This window comes from Molothrus ater, chromosome 8, assembly GCF_012460135.2.
Source record: "Molothrus ater isolate BHLD 08-10-18 breed brown headed cowbird chromosome 8, BPBGC_Mater_1.1, whole genome shotgun sequence".
Lineage (NCBI taxonomy): Eukaryota > Metazoa > Chordata > Aves > Passeriformes > Icteridae > Molothrus > Molothrus ater.
The window spans coordinates 6,133,886-6,157,547 of NC_050485.2; the positions used below are offsets into that span (position 1 = coordinate 6,133,886).

Genomic DNA, 23,662 nt, shown 5'->3' on the forward strand with positions numbered 1-23,662 from the left:
GTGGTCTTTGAGGAATTGGGTTAACATATAAAACTTCTTTTACAAGCTACAGGTTTGAAAGGGAGATTTTAATTTACAGAGGTTTAGCTTTTCCTGATTTCTGCCAGTATGCTTGGTTGTCCTTAAAGTTGTTCTCCACTTTGGGAATGGAAAGAGGGAGCATCTGCAAGGAGCTTTTCCTCTGAAAATCTGCAAGGAACTTCTTGGACCTTTTTATATATATTTTCATGTCGTTACATGCCTCATATGCTTACCTCTAATAGCTGACTCTTGCCTGCTGTGCTCTCAGTCTGTCTTTGGGCATATATGATATGTAGTGTGAAATTCAGTTATGTCTTCCATTTAAAATTTTTCAAATCCCTAACCTATCCCAGGTTGGGTGTCTCCTTGGTGGCCTGCCTATCTCGTGGAACTGATGGAGTCTGGACTTTGCTTTTCCAAGAAGGCGTTTACTTAAGGGTGGTGTTTTGTTGTTGATAGTGGCAATGTTTCTTGATGTGCAGCTGAGTGGCTATCCGCATAGGAGGAGGTGTGTGACATGGCATGGTTTTGCTTTATTTATTTACATATTTTTCCTCTGTGCTTGTGGGATAGCCTGCATCCTCCCTCCACATGAGTATTTTGGGGGCGTTGACCTGTCTAGAGGCATAGATCTATGAAAGTAAGGGAGAAGGCATTACGTTTCTCTTCTCAGAATAATCACACAGATCTATATTTGGAGCTAGTTCTTTTAATACCAGTAGGAAGATAAACCAGTGGCTCACATGTACCTTAATCTGTAGTGTTGTCTGAATCCTGAATGATAACTGCAAGGCACATTCCACACAGTTTCGTTTTAGCTGATTTGGTACGTCCTGTTGTTTGTAGTCGGAAACTCATTTATTGACCTGAATAATAGCTCAGAAAGTTAGAAAGAAGGCCCTGTGGGAAAAGTAGAACAGTGTGAAGGAAGACATGGGGGCAGTTAAAGAGCTGAAGGACTACAACATTGGCTTTTTCAAAGAAAAATCTGCTTATGAGTTTGTACACTCAACACTTTGCAATTTCACGATGCGAACTCCACCCTCTCTTAACCATTAGCAATACAAGATCCATTATAGGAAAGTGATGTAAGAGCAAAGGCCCTTTCTTAGCTATTAGAGGTTAAATAATTATTTACTATTTGGACTCTGTAGTTGGAATATTATCATATACTCTTGCTCCTCCAGCCCTTTTGTCTAGTTACCTGTTGGTGGAGAGGTTTGGCTTTTTTTCCTTCCTTGTCTGAGAAAGAGTAGCAGCTGAAGTGAAACCTTAAATAAAATGGAAACAAGAATGCTGTGCATTCAGTCGGAGCGTTTGTGGAGTTTGATAGGTTTATTAGAAAGTATAATGTATCTCCCATGAAGAATTCTCTCATTTGTTTAGTAAGTGCCAGAGCTGAAGCTCCAGAGACACTTGGGTTATATTTAGCCTAATCTCGAGGCAACACCTTTGAAAGTAGGTAATGAAGCCTGATAAAACCTTGAGTGCTCTCTTAGGAGCTGCCTGCAGACTGGCTGAGGGCAGGTCACTGGCTCTGCTGCTGCCCTGCTTAGTGGCTTTTGTCAAGTTATGGATTGCTTCGTGCCTCAGTTTCCCCATCTGTAAATAGGTCGTGGTGATCCTGCCTTCCCTTGTAAGTACTTGGGGTCTCTTGCTGCAGGATGTTGCATGTGAGCTGCTATAGCAGCATATTATAGATGTTGGTAACGTTTGCACAGTGCTCCATGTGGTTTGACCTGCCCTTGTTTCTCCTCTTTGTCTTTTTCTCCTGCATTTTAAATTTAGAATCGGTCTCAAAGGGCTTTTTTCTTTTCCTGTTTCCCTCATTATTATTTTTGCGTCCTGTAAAATAACTTTCCTCTTATTTTTTTTCTGTCCCTCCATGTTTTTTCCCCTAGCATCCTGCATGCTCTTTCTGCCAGTCATTTCTTTTGTTCACAGATGTCTTCCTCTTGCTGTTCCTGTCTGTCCTCAGAGCAGCATTTCTCTCCCCTCCATCCGCTGGGATTTCCTTTTCACCTGACTCATCCCCAGTAGGTACATCCCCGCTCGGCTGGGCTCTCCTTGTGCTTCTGTTCCAGGAAACCCAGCCAGCAGGGAAGGCTTTGCCTGCTTGTCCCCTCTCAGGGGAGCTCGCTGGAGCCATGGCGCCCTCCCTGCTGCATCCTGCTGTGTGTGCCTGCATGAGGGCAGGGGCTTTGGGCAAAGGCTGTGCCCGGGTGTCGAGGAGCCTCTGGCTCCCTGCTGCCTTTTCTCTGTGCCTGGCTTTTGCAGCAGAGCTGGGAGGTTCCTCGCTTCCTCCAGCAGCGAGGGTGGGCAGCACCTTGTTGCTTCCCCACCCAGGGGTGGGTGGGGAGGCTCCCGGCCCTGCTGCGAGCTGCCCGTGGCCGGCGCTCCGGGCCCGGGGCCGCTGCGGGCTCGCTCGGGGGCGGTGTGCCGGAGCAGCCGGCTGCTGCTGCAGGGAGGAGCGGCTGCGGGGGCGGCAGGAGCAGAGTCAGAACAGTTCAGAGATGGGCAGGGAAATGAGATGCTTGACTTGAGGCAAGGTGAACGATTTCAGAACAGGAAGCGGGGGGAGGGATTTCTCTGCAGTCTGCTTCCACTTGAGCTGTCCTTAGTATAATCACTGCTGTGCTAGCTGGTCCTGCAGGCAGGGAGAGAGGAGCTGCGGGCTGAGCTCTGTGTTTAGGATGGAATGGTGCTCCTGTACTTTGAGCTTCTGTGGTAAACAATCTTGCTCAAGCATAGTGAAGGAAAGGAAGAATGTATGGTGTAGTTCTCTTTTCTGGCTGGTTTTCCACCAACGGCACAAAGGAAAAAACGACAGAACACAAAATTCTCCTTTCTTGTATAATTAGTAACTGTTATTTAATTTTAATGGAAAAATACATCAGTATTTATACAGTTTTGGGGGTTTGATATGCTGAGGGGTTTTTTCAGTTGCCTGATTTACTCTTTTTTCCTTGACAGACATTCAAGCCCTTGGTTGGAAAAAGTGTATACAATTCAATTACTGCAGTAGAATTCCTTGTGGACAAACAGCTGGATTTCGTAACTGAAGATAGTGCCTTTCAGCCCTATCAGGTAAGAAATTTGACTAGTGTATGAATACTATCCATTTGATTTATTTCAAAGCCATGATTTTACTATTGTTTAAGTGCATTTATATGTTCAAGTTCTCTGTTACAGGAACAATTTCCTATTGGTTATTAGCAGAGATTGTTCCTTGTTCTGTGAAAGGTTATATTGGGTACTCCATTATTCTAGTTAATCTGATCATGTCAAGGTGTGTACTGTGCCACGAATACTACTGTAGCACGTTCAGATAAAATACCTGACCCCTTTAAAGGTTAACCAGTACCATTAGTTGTAGAGCAGATAGAAGATAGTATCCCTCCTTCTGAAGCTTTCATTTTCAGGTCTTTGCATGATTACAGTGATATTCCACTTACTGATTTTTGGTTCTCTTGGAAAATAAATAACAGAAAATGTTAATATCTTAAAAAAGAAACACTCTTCTTACTGTTGCCTGCTAAAATTTCCAGTATCCTTGATTTTAATGCCTCTCCATTAATTAGAAACACATTATTATATTAACGTGTGTGTATTTAAAGAACAAGAGAATTAGTGATTCCCTCCCTTGCTGCTTCAGAAGAAGGTCTAAAAAAATCTCTTCTATGACAAATAGAAAAACACTTGATACTTCAATTTGTGCTGAACTGATTGCAATTACAATAGCCATAAATTCTTCCTTATGGCTTGGATGGTACACTGTGGTGTTACAGAAATAGTACTTAGAGGCTTGGAATAACAGATGGCCCTGAATAAATGCTATGTAATTTTGTCCTGACACCCCTTCTTCCCTCCTGCTTCACCAAGATGTTTTTTTTTTCCCAGTGCCAAATACAGAGCTAGAAAAAGAGAGTGGCTGAGAGAGAATCCTAGGGAAAGGAGAGGGAGGTTCAGTTCGTGGAAGGGCTGGTGCTTTTGTGTGCCTGTGGTAGGGAAGCCAAACGAGTTGAGCATTTCTCACCAGGGTGAGGTTACATGTTATGACTCGAGCTGCTGGAACAGTTTGGCTGTGCCGCAGACAGCAGCTCCCACTCTCAGACCCTGCCTTCAGTCCTCTAAAGCAGCACAGCCTTGATTTTGGAGCAGGGAGGGGGGCACGGCGCGGGGGAGAAGCCTGGGATGTTGATGAGCTGAGCTGGATTAGCCCGGGGTGCAGGCAGTGCTGCGGCTTCCTGCACGGAGGGGGTCAGGATGACGAAACACGGAGCGGGATATCCTCCTTTGGCAGCAGCGACCTCTTCAATCAGCTGAGCCGTGGAGTGTAAATTCACCCTCCGAGGCCAGCCGCAACCTTCCCGATTCGTTTTACAAAGCAAATACTGGGGCTGCTGTCTGTCCTTTGCCTGAAATCTGTCAAGATCATGTGTCTGGTAATGCTCATTCCAGTAACAGTAATCGATCTCCTTTTGGCAGTGGATCATTTCTGATCTGAACAAAGCAAACTGAGCATAGGAGGACTGCCTTTTGTTAAACAATGCCATTGCCAGGCAGTGACATTGTGATGTTCTATCCATTTTAGGCCCTCCAAAGAATATTAACTGATAAAGCATTAGACTTGGAAGCTCCTTAATTTGGGAAGGTGCATTCAGGTTGAAGGTGCGATTTTTTAAAATATGTCATACTGTCTTGATCAGTAATATGAAATTAGCAGTGTTGACGACTTCACTTCTCAAAGACGTATTCACCAAAAATTGCTACAAAGCAGTAGCTTGTCAAAAATAGTTCCAGACACAAGCCTGTTCTCCTTAACTGTTGGCCTCTATTTTTGATACATAGAGGGCAATTCTGTGTTAGATCGGGCTCTTTCCTCCTCTCATGGAGCAAATAGTTACCTATTGAAACCTGAGATGAGGGCTGTTGATGATCTGTATCCATCATGAGTAGTTTGGCGACAAGATACTTAAATTGTTTATTTTAATATTACAAGAAGTTTCCTGACAGAGATTCCTCTAAGTACCAAGGCACCCAGAATTTGCATTTTAACTGGATATTGCTTGGATATTGACTGCAGTAGCATAAAACAGCATTGTGCTCACTGATGAATAGTGCAAAGATTTCTTTATTTGAATGGTTATAAAAAGCTTGAGAAATGTTTTTCATAGGAATTTCTCTTTGCAGGGCTGGCAATATCTCAGTGCCAAGTTTCACAAGTTAATTGTACAGATAAGAGCTTTACTGAATGATAATGTCTTCAAGAGAATAGAAACTATATGTACTAACAGTATGTTAGACAGAAATATTAGCTTTATTACTGAGACTTTTTTCTGCTCAAAGATAACTCAAGTGGGAGGATTGTTTCTATTCCTTTTGCATGCTGTTTTCTGTTAATGGTAGAAATCACATTCCTGGCATTAGTCACTTAATGTTAGGTAGTTTGTGCTTGTATTTTTTTTCTGGAAGATCTCCCTTTTCTTTGCCATAATACCAGATCCTAGATAAATCTTTGGTAAACTTCCTGTTAGTATGTCCTTTTCAAAAAAATGGTGGTTCTGCTCCCTTGTTTAGTCTGGAATAGCATTGATCTGCTTGTGAGCAGAAGATAGAACTGAGGAATCATTCTTTGCAGGGATGAGTTAACTTTGAGTCTTCTGAAACGTGTTTAGTTTTTTGTTCAAGCTCTCATGGCTGCACATTTTCAATATGAAGTCCTTAGAGACCATGTTGACCTAAACACTTTTTTATTGCATTTTGCTGTTAGTGCCTAAAATTCCAGCATCTTCCTGCCAAAACAAACAAAGTTTGAATTTGTGTGGGAAGACTCCATTTCTCTTCAGATATAATTCTTAACTACTGACTAATTTTTCCCATCATTACATGGACTCATAATACTGGTAATGGACAGCAGAGGAGTATTTGGTATGAATTCTGCTCACATCAGTTCTGATCAAGAAACAGTGGTGTTTCACATAACTCTTGGGCCAAAAGGCTTCATGAATAAGGTGCTGCTGTCCAGTGTAAAGGTGACAACTGCTTAAAGCAGAGAAAACAGCACACTTGGCATCCTTTCAGACTTGGCAGGAAAAACAAAGTTTGAGTAGGCAAAGAACTAAATTACTGTCGTTACCAGAAGTGGTTCTTCCAGAACAAGATTAAAGAGACTTTGGCAGGACTTCTGGGGAATCGTGACCCATGCATTCCCATGCCATGTCTGCTCTTTGCATAAATAAACATGTTTCAATTGTTAGGAGATTCAGTGACCTTGCTAAGGGCTAGATGAATATCATTATTAAAAGTAGGGTACGCTGCTGCATTATGTGAGCCCACTTCCATGTCTTCACAAGGTTTGCCATACCAACTGTAACACTTGCCAGTGAATTTGTTCTTTACTGCTAAATGTGCGTGTGGTTCTTCTTTCGCCTTTTGTGTACTGCTTAGAATCCTGCTCTTCTCTTGAGAAGTTGCTTGGATTCTGTATGTGTGGTGCCTTAAACACTAACCTACAACTTGTTTCCTGTGGCTTTTATCTCTCTTGCTTCATGGAGGATGTAAACTATATTATTCTTTATGTGAAACTTGTGTGTGACTGAGTGACTCATTCATTAATGTGGGATGGTCAGACCATTTAGTCATGTTGTGCTTTTTATGGTGGTGACAAGGGGATCTTGAGGATAAAGCAGATGTGAAGGTTTGCTGTGGTACTTTGCTTAGCAATGGAATGAAAATTCTGTGCTTTGTAAGAAATAGACATAAAGTTTACAACTTTTTGATATTTTTTATATTAAATTTGTATCTGTAGGAAGTTTAGTCTTGAAATGGACATGTAGATTAGGTCCTTAAAGTGAATTCTACTTTGCATTCATAATATCATGTATGTTCTGTGTTTAAAAATTCACTAGTGTAGTGAGTTTAATAATGGCTCTTGGTATAGTATGAAAATGAACATTTCTTCCAAAAAGCTGTTTTAAGGAAAAATTAACAGTTAAGTGTACACATACAAGTGTGACCTCAATCAGGTACTTTGAACTGAAGAGGTTTTCTGTAATAAGTTATTTGTACTGTTCTCTGACATCTCTGTGTGTCTGTTTTGTGGTACACATATTAAGTTAGGCAGCAGCAAAGCTAATCATGCCTTAATTTGTTTAAGCGCTGTCGTTTACTTGAAGGACTATAGATGGGGATGTGAAGCATTAAAGCCCAGCATATGGTATGTGTGACCTCATCAGAGTGGTGTTTTTGTCTGGCTGGTGTTTGGCAGTGCCCGTCACGGACACTGTTGGGCTGAAGTGTGTGATTCTGCTGTTGCTGGCTGAAGCAGCTGGAGTCAACTGCATTATACTTTGGACAAGCAAATGAAGAATAACAAAAAGTGTTTTATATTTTGGTTTTTTTCATAGTAAAATAGGCTTGTGGAAAGATCTGGAAAGGCTCTGCTTTGCCTGAAGCAGTGAGTGCATTTCAGCTGTGTCTGGGTTGGGCAGAGCAAGCGTGCATGATTGATTATATACTTCCAAATATGTACATACTGTGTGTGATAATGTATTTCCAAAGGATTCCTGAGCACACAGCACTGGAGCAAATGTGCACAGTGGAGGCAGGACAGAATTCAAATGAAGTTCCTTCACAATCATTAAATGTCCTGCAAAGGGTATTTTGCCACTCAGGGAGGAAAGTAGAAGGGTGCACAGTCTTTCAAAAGTCCTCTTGTTTATTTGGTTTAAAGAAAAAAAAACTTGCAAAGAATGAATATTTATAGTGAAATCTCTCTTCAGGCCTCACACTCTCCTTCAGAACTTTTTTTATTTTCTGGAAGACAAGCCTGGTTGCTTTAGTGTTTCAAAATGGTACAGTCTGCCTGTCTACCTCAGTGCTGAAGGTTGCAGATGTAAAGATAGGGCAATGAGAAATCCCCGTGGGAGGTGTTGCATGAACAGTGATAGGCACCTGTACTTTGCTCTTTTTCTAAATGTGTGTGGCACATCTGAATGCTGGCAGGTCAAATGTCTAACACGCCTTAAAGATTGTTGAAATAATAAACTTTCTCACTAATCATGAAGTAGGTACATCAGATACAGGAGCTAATATACACTTATCTTGATCTATTACAAATTCAAGTCATATATGCCATTAAGAAAGACTTGAGTGAAGGGCCATGGCCAACACCACTGCTCTGCTTTTCTGTTCGTTATGGGCAGACATTGGATATTTCAGACCTGGATGCCTTTGGGTTCTGTGACTTGTTTGCTTGTAGGAGTAAGTAAGCTGGGCTTGTATAGTAATGACATGTGCACATAAAAAATTCTTTAAACATCTTGAAACAGGGATAAAATAGTATTTTTCTGTCTGTATTTTAAGCACCCCATAATTATATGTGCACTCATCTTTCAAACTTCTTACTTTAGGCTTCAGGCTTAAAAATAACTACTGCAGCCGAAAATTGCTTTTCCCATAAACTTTTACCTCCACTGATGGGCAGGCAGGAGCTTTTTGGGGTTGGTCCCACCCTTTGAGGTTGCCAGAAGCAGCTCGGGAGCTCCGGGTGCCGGCCACAGAACCTCTGTGCTCCCCTCCTGCTTTTGGTTCCTCCACAGACAACCCAGGCACACACAGCTTTCTGCATCTTGAACTCCGCTCAGTGTTGTGCTGCAGAGCTGTCTCCATTCTTTCCCATGTCTCTGGACCACCCATAAGGAGTCCAGCTGGCTTCCCTGGCAGCCTTGTAAAGAGGATGGTCTAAACAGCTCGTTACCGACACTTGGACTTGAAGTGCTGGGCTCCAGCATGTGGGGAAGCACAAAGCTGGTCTAGCTAGAAGTGGGTCAGATGACTCACAGCACTCCTCACTCCCAGCAACACGTGCAGGACAGGAGAGTTTCATCCCAGCTCACAAAAGGAGAGGAATGAGGGAGGAGGGGTTGGCACCCTCCATTTGCAGAGTCAGAGGGACGAGTACTTCATCTGCCCTAAGCCTGTATTTGTGCTTCTCTTTGAAGAAGAGCTTCTTGTTTGAGAACCTCCTCGTTTTCTCAGAAGAGATGGAATAAAATGGCGCCTTTCTGTTTTACCTTGATCTGGTAAGAACTCCAGTCACTTTCTTTGTCTCTCAGCAAGGTCTGGCTCAGGAGTGGAGTTCTTCAGATCTGAGAAGCCTTAGGGAAGTGAGCAGTGTGCAGGGGAGGCCATCAGTCACAGGAAGGTGACACAGTAGTGTGACTGCACCAGTTCAGGTGGAGCTGCTGAAGCTGTGGCAAGGTACACAGGGAGCAATGGGGAAAGAGTTGGAAGGTCCTTGGGATAAACTGAGGTTACTACAATGCAGATGACACTCAGATCCATAGGAAAACAGTTCTCCTTCCTTTGTCATATTCTTCCTACAATTTCTGAAAAAACCAGTTCAATGATTTGATTTCATTAATCCTACTCTAGGAGGTAGTATTTAAGTAAGTAATTAAAAGACTGGATTTCAGAATGGAAGAGATAGAAAAAACCTGCTTCTTCTTTGAAAGTGAATATGAAATCCTTTTACTAAAGTATTTTGGTACTTCTGAAAGGCCATGCTTGGGATTACTGAGTTTAAAAATCCATCCAGTGCTTCTGGGCAAAAATTTCCTGTGTTTGATCACAAGTGATTACTTTTTCAGCAGTAAAAATCCATGGAAAATATCTCTCAGTAGTAAGTGAAGGAAGCCTTATTCTTGGTTCTGTGTCCTTAAAATTTCTGTTTCATCTATTAAAAATGAAAGTTTAAAGTATTTCTCTTATGTGGTGGTCCTGACCAGCCCTGCTTCTGTAATCCAGACTCAGAGTCAGCTCCTAGAGAAGTCTGTTTCACATTATAACCAGTTGCTGCTTTGCCCCTGTGTTCCTGGTTTCCCAAGCTGCTCTTTGTTGGGATTGGGAATCCTTGGTGCTTTATGGATCCCAGAAGTGTGAATAGCAAGTAAACTCTGCAGTGTTGCATGGGAGTTTGTACCCAGAGCAGGAAGAGAGTAGGCATTCCTGCATTTCAGGTAGGGGCAAACTTGAGTTTCATGAAAATGTGTTCTTTCCCAAATGAAGCCTTATCTTGAAATGATAACACAACAGCTCGTTTGGTGAAGTGCTCATGGGTTTGTTTGCTTTCCTTCCTCCCTTTGATACAATGTCCCTTTGTTCTGGCTGCAGCTCTAGGTATTTTTCTTACAGAGTGTGTTTTTGAAATTACACTAATAGAAGTAATAATTTGTAGTCTGGGGTTACGGCTTCACGGGAGCTGCTCCACAGCCTTCAGCGAGCTACAGTTAGTAGGGGTTGAGAGCTATAGCAGTTTCAGGTCTGTGTACCTAATTCTTTTTCCAGGTCAGACATCTGGGGAGAAACTCAAGTAATTTTATACCAACTTGAAGTTTTAGAATTAAAACCAAGTATGAATCTTGCTATTTTCTTAGATGTTGGAATAACTTTACCAAGGGCTTGTGGAGAACTTGATGCACAAAGCATTATTTATTTTTAACTGTATACTAGTAATTACAGTTATAAAGTCCTTTTACTACTATTGTTTGTAAATACTGAAACCCCCCCTTTAATCTAGCAAACATTTCCTGTCTTTTGAATGGAATTAAAGTTAACTATTCCCTTTCTTCCCCTGTAACCTCCTCTACTTGAGTGTATCTGCTAGTATTATTGAGGGTAGTATTTTAATGGTTTTGCTGAGCAAATGAGTTTTAATCATAGTAATTTCTGTGCATGTCACTAATCATTACATTTTTTGTGATTTTAGTTGTGAATTTTAAGCATGCAGTTTAGAAATTATATTTCAAGCATAGAGGCAGGGGTTTTACCCCATTTGAATGTTTTCTTCCCTTTCATTGTCTTATCACCATGTCACACCATTTTGGTATATGGGAGATAAAATCAGGTTAAAGCAGGTTTCAGAATGCATAAGACTTGGTGTCTGAATTATGGTGCTTGACAGGCTTGAGGTTTTTTTTTTCCTCTTTTTTTTTTCCTTCCCCAAGTAATGTAGTTCAATTTTGAATTATGTCTTCAATAGGAATTTTTTGGTTCTACATGCTAGGAGATTTGTCTGTGAAAAAATATGGTGAAATAGAAGATGATTGTATCAATTTTAAACTCTGAATGACTTACCTAAGTTTACCCCAGGGAATTTATTGCAGCAATAACTGAAACATCCCTGTTTTCTGATTAGCAGTTTAATCTTTCCTCTCTGCAAGACTGTTATTCATCAGTTCTATAAAAGACATATCCACTGCTTTCTCTAGAGTTGCAGAGAGCTGTAGTGTTAATCCAGCTATGATATATGTCCCAGCTGGTCATATCTGTTATTTATAGGGAAAATTCCTAAAAAGGCTCCAACAGGTCATGATGGAGTTCTCTACAGGAAAAAAAAGATAGTGCTGCTTTAAATCCTGTTAGAAATTAACTTTGAAAAGTTCTCTGCAACTAAAGTGGTACTTTTAAAATGTGAGAAAAATGAGCTTTATTTTGATCTACTTGCATAATACGAGCATGTGGGCCAACATGTATGTATTTTTGTATTACAAGAAACACATTATCAAATAAATACACTTAATAATGAAATAAATTATAATAATGAAATTTAAAATAATGAAAATAAAACAATGTAATTCAGTGGACTAAAACACGCTGGGATTCAAGAACATTTGGATGGTATCTGATGTATTTTTTTTCTGCCTTAAAAAAAAAGTTTAAATATTTTTATTGTTTGTAGGGATTTGTCTTCTGCCCATAATCATCATGAGTTACAGAGAAGAGGAGTTGGAAAGTTGTATGTTGGCAGAGTTCCTATTTGGTAAATAGGATTGAGGTTATCTGCAGGAGAGACCAGGTAGCTGTGTGATTGCTGTTGGTAATCTATGCTGGTGGTAGTTCAAATTCCAGAGCAGGGAGTCATTCACAAGAGGGATACACTGATGAATATCTCTAGGAGGTGGTGTTGATTCTAGGATCTGTCATCACACTGGCACGTATTGGACAGTTTTCTGCAGTTTTCTTCTGCAGAGCTGCATTGAGAGGCCTTTGCTGTTCAGTAAGCTCTCAGTAGTCTTGTCAAGGAATCCGGTGTTGCTGAGTAATGCAGCTGCTAAAGGATTTGGTGGAGGTGACTGCTGTGAGCTGAGAGATGACCTGTGTGGTCAGTCATTTTCTGTGGTGGTGGTGGTGGTGGTACACAGCCTTCCAGCTGCCACTGATAACCCCTGCTGTCCCTCAAGCAAGGAGCATGTGTCTCTGGTAAAGTGGTCAGTGTCTGAGCAGGCCTCTTGTCTTGGCTTGATCTCTGGTTGCCCACTAGTCCAGACAACTGGTGATCCACAGAATGTGCTTTCTTTTTAGCTTAAAGATGCTGACATCCATACAGCTTGTCCTTCAGCTGATGTGATTTGGGTCTTGTTGAATACCTCCTGAAAGCTGTTCACAATTCACAGGGTGTCTGGTTCTCAGTTTAAATTTTAATATCAATGTACAAAAGAGATTTCTGCAATCTACTTACTTAGCAGGTCTCCTTGTTAGCATCAACTTCACTCTGCTAATTGCTTGCTTCAGGGAAATGTCTGCACTTTGAGGTTTCTTTTCCCATAGTGGCAGTGAGTTGCTTAGTGACTCAAAGGCTCTTCCAGTATTGCCACATGACTGAGTGGCTTAGGACCAGTACTCCCTCCCTGTTTCTCTTGCAATTAGAAAAAACAAAATGCCAAATCAGTACAAGTTGCATATTGCTGAGATGGTGGTGATAAAAACGTGGAGCCTGCCCTGAGGAAGCGGAAGGAAATATGATTCAGTGGAAAATGAAAGAAAAGCAAATGTGTGGCTGTGTCAGCAAAATAGGAGAGAAGGTGGACATGGAGTAGTGTACATTTGACCTTTATTTGTCTGTATGTGGACAATATAAGTAGTACAAACGGTCACCACAGTGTTCTAGGTGGAAGCTGAAAGCCCCTCTGTTTTGTGCATAGGAGCCACTTTTTTGGGAGGTCTTAAGATGCTAGAAGATTCCTGTCTTTGGGGGAAGAGTTTGCTTTTCTGACCCAGATTGTCCTTCCTAGCTGCTCAGAGAGAGAGAAAGTAACATAATTCATGGGCATAACGGTCATCAATTTTTTTAATCTCTATTTTCAAGTGCAAGACTATTGTAGATGTCACTAGAGCAGTTTTTAGGCCAGTTTTTGACAATACTTGTCTAGCCCAGGTTTGGTTTTGGTTATCCATTGGTTGTTGCTTACTTTCCTGCCGGATGTTCATCCTGTCCGTGTTCATGTTTCCCCTCTGCCTTCCCACACCAGATTGTCATCTACAGATAGACGAATAATAAACTGACTTGTAAAATGTAAGTTTTCCACAATGCTAATTTCACCTGAGGTATTGATAGTTTTATAGGAAGGCAAATACCTCTGTTGATTTTTGTGTTAGTAAGTTAAAATCACGGAGAATATTAGACTACAAGTCAGATTTCCCCCCCCGTATATTTATGTTCCTAATGTTAGTATACCAGTTATGCTTCCAGAATTGAACAAATCAGTGTGATGATGCATCTTCAAGCCTGAAATCAGGACTTGAAGAAGTGTATGTAGCCCTGATCCCTTGGTTCTCAAACCTGATAATTAAAATTTTAAAATCAGTTTCAACTCCTGAGGTAAAATGAGGAAAGGAGTAGGAGTGTGTGGGGAGGAGTATTATGCATAGGGAAGAGTGGGGAGCAGCAGAAAAATCGTTGATAGCTTTTCCTGAGAAATGTTAACTTTACTGACAGTTGGAAAATCACTATATTTGTATTCTCATCTTTTTTCCCCTTGTAATTTTAACTTCCTACTTACAGAAACATAGTCATTGCTGTTACACACTGAAAATAACCCCTACTCTTTAAATGTTTGTGGTCTGAACTATCTATAACCATTTGTCCTTGGAGCAGTGCATTCGGAGCCCCTTGCTGGGTGGGGATTAGTTATCGCCGTTGTCTGTCCTGGCCCCTGCGTGCAGGGCGAGCGTCACTGCCCAGCCCTCATGCGGGGCCGTGCCTCTGCGCACGTGGAAGCAGGGCTGACCTCGGCTCGACTTTGTTTCTACTTTAGGGGTCAGGGTTGTGCCTTCAAGCTTGACTTAACTGGTTCAGATGTAGCCCAGCAGCTGCTGGGTTTGAATGAGGTAAATTGTGACTGTGCGCTCAGAACAGCAGAAAATAGGTCAAGTGTGGGTTGGGTTTACATAGAAAGCGCTCGCGTCGCCTCCTAAGCCTAAGCCTCTTCTCTCAGCTCAGACAAAGCCGTTTAAGGTAAACTGGGAAGTTCCAATCTCCCCAAAAAACTTTCTAGCCTTTCTAGCTTTCCAGCCTTGGTGTCTGTGGGTGGTGTTGCCCTGGATGAGGAGCGTGGAGCAGGAGGGAGGTTGCCCTGCTGGGCTCCGTGGGTTCCCAGAGCCATCCTCTCTGCTGTGCCTGGCTGACCTCCTGGCCAGCAGCTGCACTGCCCTGGCAGCTGGGGTAGCCTTTCACTTGTCAGAGAGAAATCAGGAATATTCTGCTAACCAGTGGTTTATGCGTGCTGAGTGTCTAGGAGGAAGCTGCAGGAGATCTGTATTTAGACTCATCTAAATTTGGTCATTTCCCTCCTCAGTTCTGGTGTGGTCTGTGTTGCAGCCGCAGTGCCTGCCTGGTAATACCCTCAGGGGTGTCAGTTGCTGCCAGTTTTTCTGTGTCTTAGTTAGATTCTTATCTTCTGCCACTGAAAAAAGTCTGGTAGCAGGGCAGAGGGATTCTACCAGTTCATAGGTGATGTTCTTGTTATGATATTTGGTATTCTGCCTGTCTGCATTTTGTGTGTTTTTTCTCACTCTGATGTCAAGTAGGACAATGTTAAGATTGAAGGTTTGTTAAAAATTACTGTCAGTGAAAGAAATTACAGATCAGTGATTTAATCAGTATGTCAGGTGACATAATCAGTGAAAGATGAAAGAAAAGGATTTTGCTGGTTATCAAGAAATGAAAATGAGAGAGTTGTACAGGCCTGCTTTCAAATGAGGGGTAAAAATTGTCATGAATGTGTTTGAGGCTGGGTGCAGGTACAATACTTAATCTTTTTTATGGAAGAAAATAATCAAAAATTGGCATTAGGGGACTAGTATAAATTTCAGCCATTTAGATTTTGAGAAGTGCTTTTTGCTGCTACTGTTCTGCTCTCTAAAGACTTGTGGCAATCAGTAGGGAAGTGTTGGCTTGTTTTCACACTGCAGTTCTCATACCTAATTTCTATGCCGCTGAAGTTCAGTGCAGTTGTACAAATGACTTGCTGCAAAAGGAAAAAAAAGGGTTGGGGTCTGATTTTATAGAAGCTAATATTCACTTAGAAAACAAGAACAACACTGAGGGTTCAGGGACACTTTGAGGTTTTCTTTTGCACTGTTTGAATTTAAATGTTGTCCCTCTACCATTAAACTCCTGACAAAATACTTATTTCAGTGTGCAGTGCACACTGTGTAAACATTGTAAACAGGACTGTCAAGTTGGTTATGTACTAGTTTTCATCTAATTCGTGTCCTAAATTATCAGAAAACCTCTAAGCAGCCAGAGGAAGCTATAGTTAATTAAGCCACAGATGGTGAGGACTAATGTGGCGTTGACCTTTGCGAGGACTGCAAAATCTACTTAGTCTTTCTCTGGAAAACACTAGCTGAAATGAGTTCCTACTGATATTAGAGAGATGTCCTTGATGCATGAAGCCAAATGCAGAGACACCATGACCAAGGAAGGAGGTTTCCCAAATGAAGGTTTGCAGGTTCCTAACGTGTGATGTGTGTTGAGATGTAGTCCTCAGCGCTCTGATTTAAGCCTTTTTAATGCCAAAAGCCACTATTTTTGTATGACTGGCTTACCTGGATTGCATATTGTCAGTTCTCCTTCTCTTCTTCACTGACAGTGGAGAGTTGACAGCTCACTGGAGCGTGTGCACTGTCCCATAAGCAGCATGCAGGCTGTGTGACTGGGGCTAGGAGCAGCTACTGGAATCCACTTCTTTGTTCCTCTTTGCTCCAGGGTTTCATCTCTCCATGAACTCATTTCTGCCTCCCAAGCTTCTGAATGATGACTTGGAAGTGTATTTTAAAATGCTGAGGAAATTGTTGCTGCAATAGTTTGGGTCTTGTGGGAGGAGGTAGCTGTGGAAATAAGTTGGCCTTCCTAGCACAGTCATACCTGGCTGCCCAAAATGCAAAAGGAACTTCTGGTCATTTGAGCCTTTCAGAGCACTTTGTATGGTCTTTGGGCAATGGGCAGGTTCAGCACATCTGGGGATAGCTCTCAGTGTCTTGGACAATATTTTTTTGTGGATGGAGAGCAAGGAGGAGAATTCTCATTGGGATTTTGACTTGTTTTTCTGTGGGTACTCTCTTGAAATTCCTGTTTGATCTCAAGGGAATTTTGACGCATGGCAAGTGATCTAAGCACTGGTTCACCTGGGACTCTGAATGATAAATTATTTTTAGTTATTTTATTATGACTGAATAAACTCTTTGAAAATACTTCTCTGAACAGGACTTTCTCCTTCCTGGTTAGAGCAGTGTGATACCTTAACCTGATGGTATGGTCTCTGGTTTCAACCTGCTTGTTTGTATCGTTTTGCACAAGGATAAAGAACAGATAAACTCAGAAAAGCACAGCATCTTTTTTGATACTTGGGGAAAAATTTCATTCTCTGTTCATCTCAGAACTTCCCTGGAGTCGAACACATCCCCAGCAGGTGACAATGATCACCTAGAGAGACATGCAGCTGACCCAGTTCTATGGATAATTAAGCATAAAGTCCAGTCCACTGGAAGTGAATTCATTCCTCTTTTGATCTAGAAAGAAGGAAGAATATCAGCAAAGATGTGAAAAACTAGTCACAGATTGGCAAGCTGCTGATAGTCACATTTCCTCATGTGACTGTTTTCCAGAAGGGCAGGAGAGGTTATCTCAACCATATTTTTCTAGCCTATAGGTGTTTTGTCTCCTTCCCAGAGTTGCACCTAGTCATTTGTGGAGCAAGAGGCGCTGCCACTTGAAGTACATAAAGAGAGCCTCCTCCAGTAGACTTGAAGAAGAATATAACAGTCCCCTTTATTTGATTTGCATCCTGATTTGCATAAGGATTTCAAACCAGTACTAACATCCTTCTGGAGGAGATATTCCAGGACTTGTGGAAAAACTAGTTTAGGAGAGGGTACCATAACTTCTGTTTGTAAAACTACTTTCAAATGAGGAAAAGTCTGGAGGAAAATCCTGCAGGGCATTTAAATCTTCTGGAGGTTAGTCTGTCAATCATGCTGCATCTGCTAAGAAGAGGAATACTGAGGGTTACAATTGCCAAGGTTCAAATCTGTAGACAGTAATTGTTCCTTGAGCAATATAAACACAGGGTAAGGAAAAGGACTGGGAACTGCAGAGTCACCTGCTTGTCTTCAGTGTTAAACTGGGGAAGAGACTGCAAGTCATCAGCCTTACCTGTTGTCCTCTCCCTGCTTTTGCCAGAGTGTGTGATGTGTGCTGAGACTGTGTGGTTAAGGCCACTGCTTTATAGTTTTAACACATTATGCAGTTAACTTCCTGTGTTTTAGATATTCATATTTAAGACTACAGGTGGAAAAAGGTAAGTCATGACACACACATATTTTCGTAGATACATGTACACAAAATAGCAGAATTTTTGAAATTACAGAAACTTCTCTGTTAGTATCTTCTGCCCTACCCTGTGATTGATGTGTTAAATGTGTATTGTGTGTATATTTAGGAACTCTGGGCTCTCTTTCATATCATGCACATAATCCCAGTCACAACTGCATGCAGTTTGTGTAATGGGTCTTTGACCTAACTTGTGCCTTTTGTAGCTTATCTTTGAGCTCATCTTTCTCCAAGGGTGAGGAGATAAATACAAAATGGACTTTGCAGTCTCCTTTTCTGTATGTTCACAGGGAGCACTCTCAGCCAAGCATGCTGATGTCATGCATCTGAACAGGAGGTAGAGGTTCAAATGTACAATATGTAGGATGGACAGTATCTTCAGTGTCAAGTTCAAAGAAGGCCAAGATGCTTAGGAAGGAAGTGAAATCCTAAGAAAAAAAGCACCAATGTGTGTTGCCTTCAAAAGTGGCTTAAGATGACACAGAAACTCAAAAACTTTGTGTCAAGAACTCATGAAAATAGTATAATCTTAATAGTAACAGGTTTGATTTCATGGTACTTAATCAGTGTGTATAATCTCCAAATGAGGATACAAGTTTTCTTAGATGTGACTGAAGAGATTACTCACAATGTTCAAGAGCTGCACGTCAGCTGCATTTGTAGGTCAGCCAAACTCAGAATTGCAGTCCTCAGTCTGTTGCTTAGATCCAGTGCATGTGCATCTGAGTGTGGAAATTTCTGCTGTAGGAGTCTCTTGCAGCTGCTGTGAAAGACAGTGCATGGGAAGGAGGATTGATCGTCACACAGCTCCAGTTTCAGGATCTGTTGAGTTCCCCTGGCAAATAATTCCCTTTTCCCAGTGGCGGTGATGTTTTTTCTGTACATAGGATCATTGCTCAAATGGATTTGCACATGTAGGCAAAATAGCCAATACTCTCTTTTAAACTGCTTTGGGAGAGGCCATCCTTGAATGAATTTTAGTTATGACTCTCTTGTGCCTCTGGTAATGCTAACAGCATACTTATCTGGTTGGTATTTTGAACCTCATGGTAGAGGTGCTGTTGATCTTCCTTCCCTTCACTTTGTTCCAATTTACATGTATTAAAATGCTCATCTTGACCATTTCTTCAATCCAAGGCCATATCCTTTGTAGAAGCCTAAGGAAAGAGAGCAGTAATTTTCTCTATAATCAAAGCATTGATGGATTCTCCATAGTGGAGCACAACAAATCTCCAAGTGTCAGGAAGTGAATTTTGAATTGGAAATAGATATCCTGTGATCAGTGGGTTAGCAGGAATAATCTCGTCCAGATGAATAGAGGGAAATTGCTTGTGTCACTGGAGGGCCTGGCAGCAATGCTCAATTCACTGGGTGTTACTTGTATCTTTGTGTTCTGTGGCTGGAGCTCTTCATAATAAATTGTGAAACATCAAGGAACTTGCTGGAGATCAAAAAAGAAATTGCTTTATCTCAGCTGCAGTACTGATAAAACATTCTACATTTTGTATGTGGAGAATTGCACTCATTATTTTAGCTGTCTGAAGTTCTCTTGCTATAAATGAATGTTGCTGCTGCTCATGGGTTTCCAAGGCCATCTTCAGCCTGAGAAGCCACTGGGCTTTTTTTCTCTGCCACAGTCTCAAAGACAGAAATAGCAAGTTTGCTCTGAAATAGAGAAATAGGTGTTCTAGGAGTCCAGAGATGAATGGTGATTCTTAAGCCATGCCTGCAAGGGTATGAACCAGATTCTGTGCCCAATTTTTTTTCTGTTAGAAGGAGCCACTGAATATATCTTCATTTCCCAGATGATATCCTACCAAATACTGGAAAATAATCTTTTCCAGGGGAACTGATTGTAATAAACATAAAACATGTCTTATTTGAAACTACCTAATTAACAAAGGCCAACATATTTAAAAATCAGCAATGGTGTTTATCTCAGAATGCTTGTTTCTCCTAAAATACTGCTTATGTGTTACATTTGTAGGTTTGATATCTGTGTTTATGCTCAGCGTGTCCATATTATTACGTTTTACAGATATGGAAACCAGATTTTTTTAAAACCAAAATTTAGTAATTATTTAAACAATTCTTTGTGCATACCTGTGAGCACCTAAGTCTCAGAGGGCATTTTTAGCTTGTAGTAAGACAGTATGAAAGTGTGATCCTATTAATAGCTTACAAGTCTGGCCACATGTGGGATCTGACATACTGTGTTCCCATGAAATAACTTCTAGCACTATGTTATGCTTTTAAGTTTTCTCTAAAAATAGTACAGGGATTTGTAGGCAATCAGTAAAATTAGCATCTAACGACTTAATATTGTATTTTAAAATACATCTAGGAAAATAAACAGAAATGTTACAAGTAAACATAACATATGGTTCTTTTTTTAATCTCTACTTTAGGACGACGTAGACAGTCTAAACCCAGTTCTCAGGGATAACCCGCAGTTACATGAGGAGGTAAAAGCCTGGGTAAAGGAACAAAAGGTTCAGGAGATTTTTATGCAAGGTAATTATGTGGGAAATTGTGTTATTTATATTCTGTGTTAGCTAGTTTAAGGCCATTACTTGTGTGGGACTCATCCCATAGCATTTGTGAAATAATGGAGAATATATTTTTTAACTTGGAAGTTATTTTTTGGAAGTATTTGTTAATACAAGGAAACAAGACTGTAAGAAGCTGTTGGTGTTTGCTTCAGACTGTTCTTAACTTGTTTGATGTTTTAGTGATTACAGCAAAAGCTGAATATCATTAGTCTGAATGTAGATATTTTATGAAGTTTGTTGTGAAAACAAGTGTGTATGAATGGCCTCCACACACATTTTGGCATGTTTAAAACTGTTCTGTGCTCTGTTAGTGTTACTGTTACGTGTGATAACCTCTCAGATACCTACCTGTCTGTGCTTGTAGCTCTTCACAGTTCTGTCACAGATGAAGAATACTTTCAGATCCCCACCCCACGCTCTCACCCCCTGAGTGAAAAGTTGCTTTCAAATCAGTTACAATTTGTAACTCAATTTTAATGCTGGGAGGTTGCAGAAAAAGCTGTGTACAATAATATTTACACTGTAGATACAAGTTACAAGGAAACTAGTATGAATTTGAAGAAATTATTTTGGTGCCATCTTGCTGATAGTAAAAATACTGTATGCATTTGCAGCATTTTTATTAAGTTTCAGGAAGCTCTGCAGAGGAGTTCCTGTTAGTAGGAGGCAGAACCCAACCTCTGTGGGTCTGGGCTAAAATCCCCAGGAAAGAAGTTTCAGAACAAAAATGCTTAAGCAGTCATTTTGTAAATGAAGATTAGGAGGGAAGCTGTAAATAATCAGATATTATAAGGATGGCTCTGAGGTTTCCTTGCTGTCTAGTCTCTTTGATAAAACCAAGATCAGAAGACTGAAAGAATATGGTAAGTATAATACTGAACTTAGAGTAAAAAACTTGTGTTTTTCCTTCTGTGGAGTTTCTCATTTGACTAGAAATTATTCTCATGGGCTACAGAAAAAGGATGCTGAAAAAATGAACACGTGGAATTGCTTAGATAGTAAGTTGGCATGTTGGTGTTAGTCATTTTAGATTTTACTTCTGATATCATCAGATGCAATACAAGTTAATAGTCTATTGATGAAATTTGCAGACAAAACTGGATTGAGAGGTGATGCAAAATCAAATCAGGGTTATATGAAAAGGAAACTGAAATTGAGCTTGTTTATTGTATTTCATTAGAATAACGACAGTAAGGCTATTGTAAAAGTCTCTGTGTGCATTGGTACAGAATCAATAGTTGAGCAAAGCTCCAGCAGTATTGAAATAGTCATCTAAATGAGACTGCCAGCCCATCACCCAGACAACTCTCTCCCATCATTCCAGGGTCTGTATTTTTGTCCTTATAGATACAGATTCTCACACAGAGGTTTCTGTGCTTAGAAGTGCATAAATGAACAATAATATAGATGAGAAGATGTAATATAGATGTAGTAATATAGATGATAAGATGAATCTCATGCCAATGTTGTTCTCATCTGAGGAGAAGCTTTAGATCCACTTGCTCCCCTGATGTGATGTGTGACCTGAGGAGACACGTGCTCCTCCCAGGGGCCTCAGCCCCATGGGTGGTGGTCAGCCAGCAGAGACTGCTGTCACATTCTCTCTGCCCAGAATCTGCTCCTGCTCACGCAGACTGTGCCTTGGCACCAACCTTCCAGTGGCTTACAGACAGCCCTCTGACAGTGCTAGCTGCTGTCATCTGGTCATGTTCTCTTCCTTTTCTCCTCCTCTCTCTTCTCTGGTTTGCTTCACCTCCTCCATTTTCTTGTTCCCTGCAATTTAAGCTACATTTTTGCTTCTGCCTTGTCTAGATGCATCTGTTAAGGTTATTACCACATTCTCGTACTTCATCCTCTACAATATTTTTAGTATCCAGCCTTTTCCTTGTTTTCTGTGATGCTGAAACCTTCATACCATAACGTCGTATTTTCTACTTTACTTTTGCAGTTAAAACAGTTTATCTGAAGAAAGAGGAGAGTCAGATAGGAGCATTAAAATCTGGTTCCAAATATTTGGAAAGGAGCATGCCAGTTTGAGGAGGGAGAATTTTAGTCAAAACCAGTCCAATTATTTACAAGAATGAGACTAAAGAAAAAAATTGGCCCGTTTACCTTCTCCTTTGGGCAGCAGTCACAGCAGCATGCTTTGCAGTAGAGATTGTAGCTTTGGCAGGAAAGTAGTTTGTTCCTTGTTTAATAAAAAATGAAACTCCCCCCAAACTTGGCCAAGTTGAAAGCTTTTGGGACAAATAAAACCGGTTCAAGGAACATAGTGAAGTGTCTTTGATTTTTAACAATTAAAAGATTTGATTTCTTTCTTCCGATTAGTTTTTTTATCATTACAATCTCAGGCTGCATGTGTAATAATCCTCCTGAAACACTGAGTGTGCTTCAGCTCTGAACATATTTTCTCATAGTACTGCACAGGCTGTTTTAACAATGTGTAGCTGGAGTGATTCAGCCAGGGACTGGAGACAAAGCCAGGCTTTTCCTGTAATGGCTGCTTGTGGCTGGGCTGGGCTGGGCTGGGCTGGAGCTGAGCTGGTCTGTGTTGTGTGACTGCAGTTCAATCTCCTTCTTCCTGTCATCCCATCAGCATGGAAGGAAAAAAACCCAACCCGCTGCTTTTAAAGGTAGATAAACTCTCTTTAAAAAATGGATAGGGTAACAGCTGGAATGAAGGATGGACACAGATTAGAACAAGGAGTAAAAGGAAGGAAATTGGCATTGGATCAATGTAGGGGAGTATGGGAGAAGCTGGAAGCTGTTGGAGAAGGAAGAATGGAGCTGAGAAGACTGGGGGGGAAAGGACTTAGAAGCTAGTGGCCTGGAGTCAGAGTAATGCTAAAATGAGACAAGAAGCTGGGGAGAGATGCTGGTTCTGCTTATGCAAGAGACTGAAAATCATTGTGCACTTAGCAGTAGGATGCAAGAGAGGAAAGTGGGAATGGGAAATTTGCACAAAGAGACACAGGCAGAATTTTACTGAGACTGTCTGAATAAGGCAGAGCTTTGGGACAGCCTTTAAAAGTTCAAGATGTGAGAATGTGGATGGGGTCAGGCAATCAGAAGTGTGGGAGCTGAGCTGGAGGCGTTCTGCAGGGTCATGTGGAGTAAGGGTTGGAGAGAAGCCATCAGGAAATGTGTCTCCATGGGAACCCTGTCTGGTCCAAGACCAGAAATGTGAGACAAAAGTTTGTAGATTCTTCCTCCTTTTCTGCCCATGTGTACCTGTGATTGGCAGTGCCTGTGCTGGCACACTTGTGGCCCTTGTCTGTGCTGCTGGAAACACACTCCAGGCACCAGTTAAGGCATCAGCTCAGGGGGTTCAGGAGGTCTCAGTGTTTCAGTTGTGCCATGAATGATGTGGATGGGGGTAAGAAGGCTGCTGTGGTGTGGTGTTTCTCTTCCC

General features: G+C 41.2%; 1 protein-coding gene across 4 annotated transcripts in view; it reads left to right on the forward strand.

Annotated features, from left to right (window-relative positions):
- Positions 1–23,662, forward strand: part of JMJD1C (jumonji domain containing 1C) — a 159,745-nt gene that overhangs the window by 100,362 nt on the left and 35,721 nt on the right. For all 4 annotated transcript variants that reach the window (XM_036385398.2, XM_036385399.2, XM_036385400.2 and 1 more), the window contains 2 exons: positions 2,995–3,108; positions 20,107–20,212. In XM_036385398.2, coding sequence (XP_036241291.1) covers positions 2,995–3,108; positions 20,107–20,212 — 220 coding nt within the window. The remainder of the gene's footprint in view (positions 1–2,994; positions 3,109–20,106; positions 20,213–23,662) is intronic.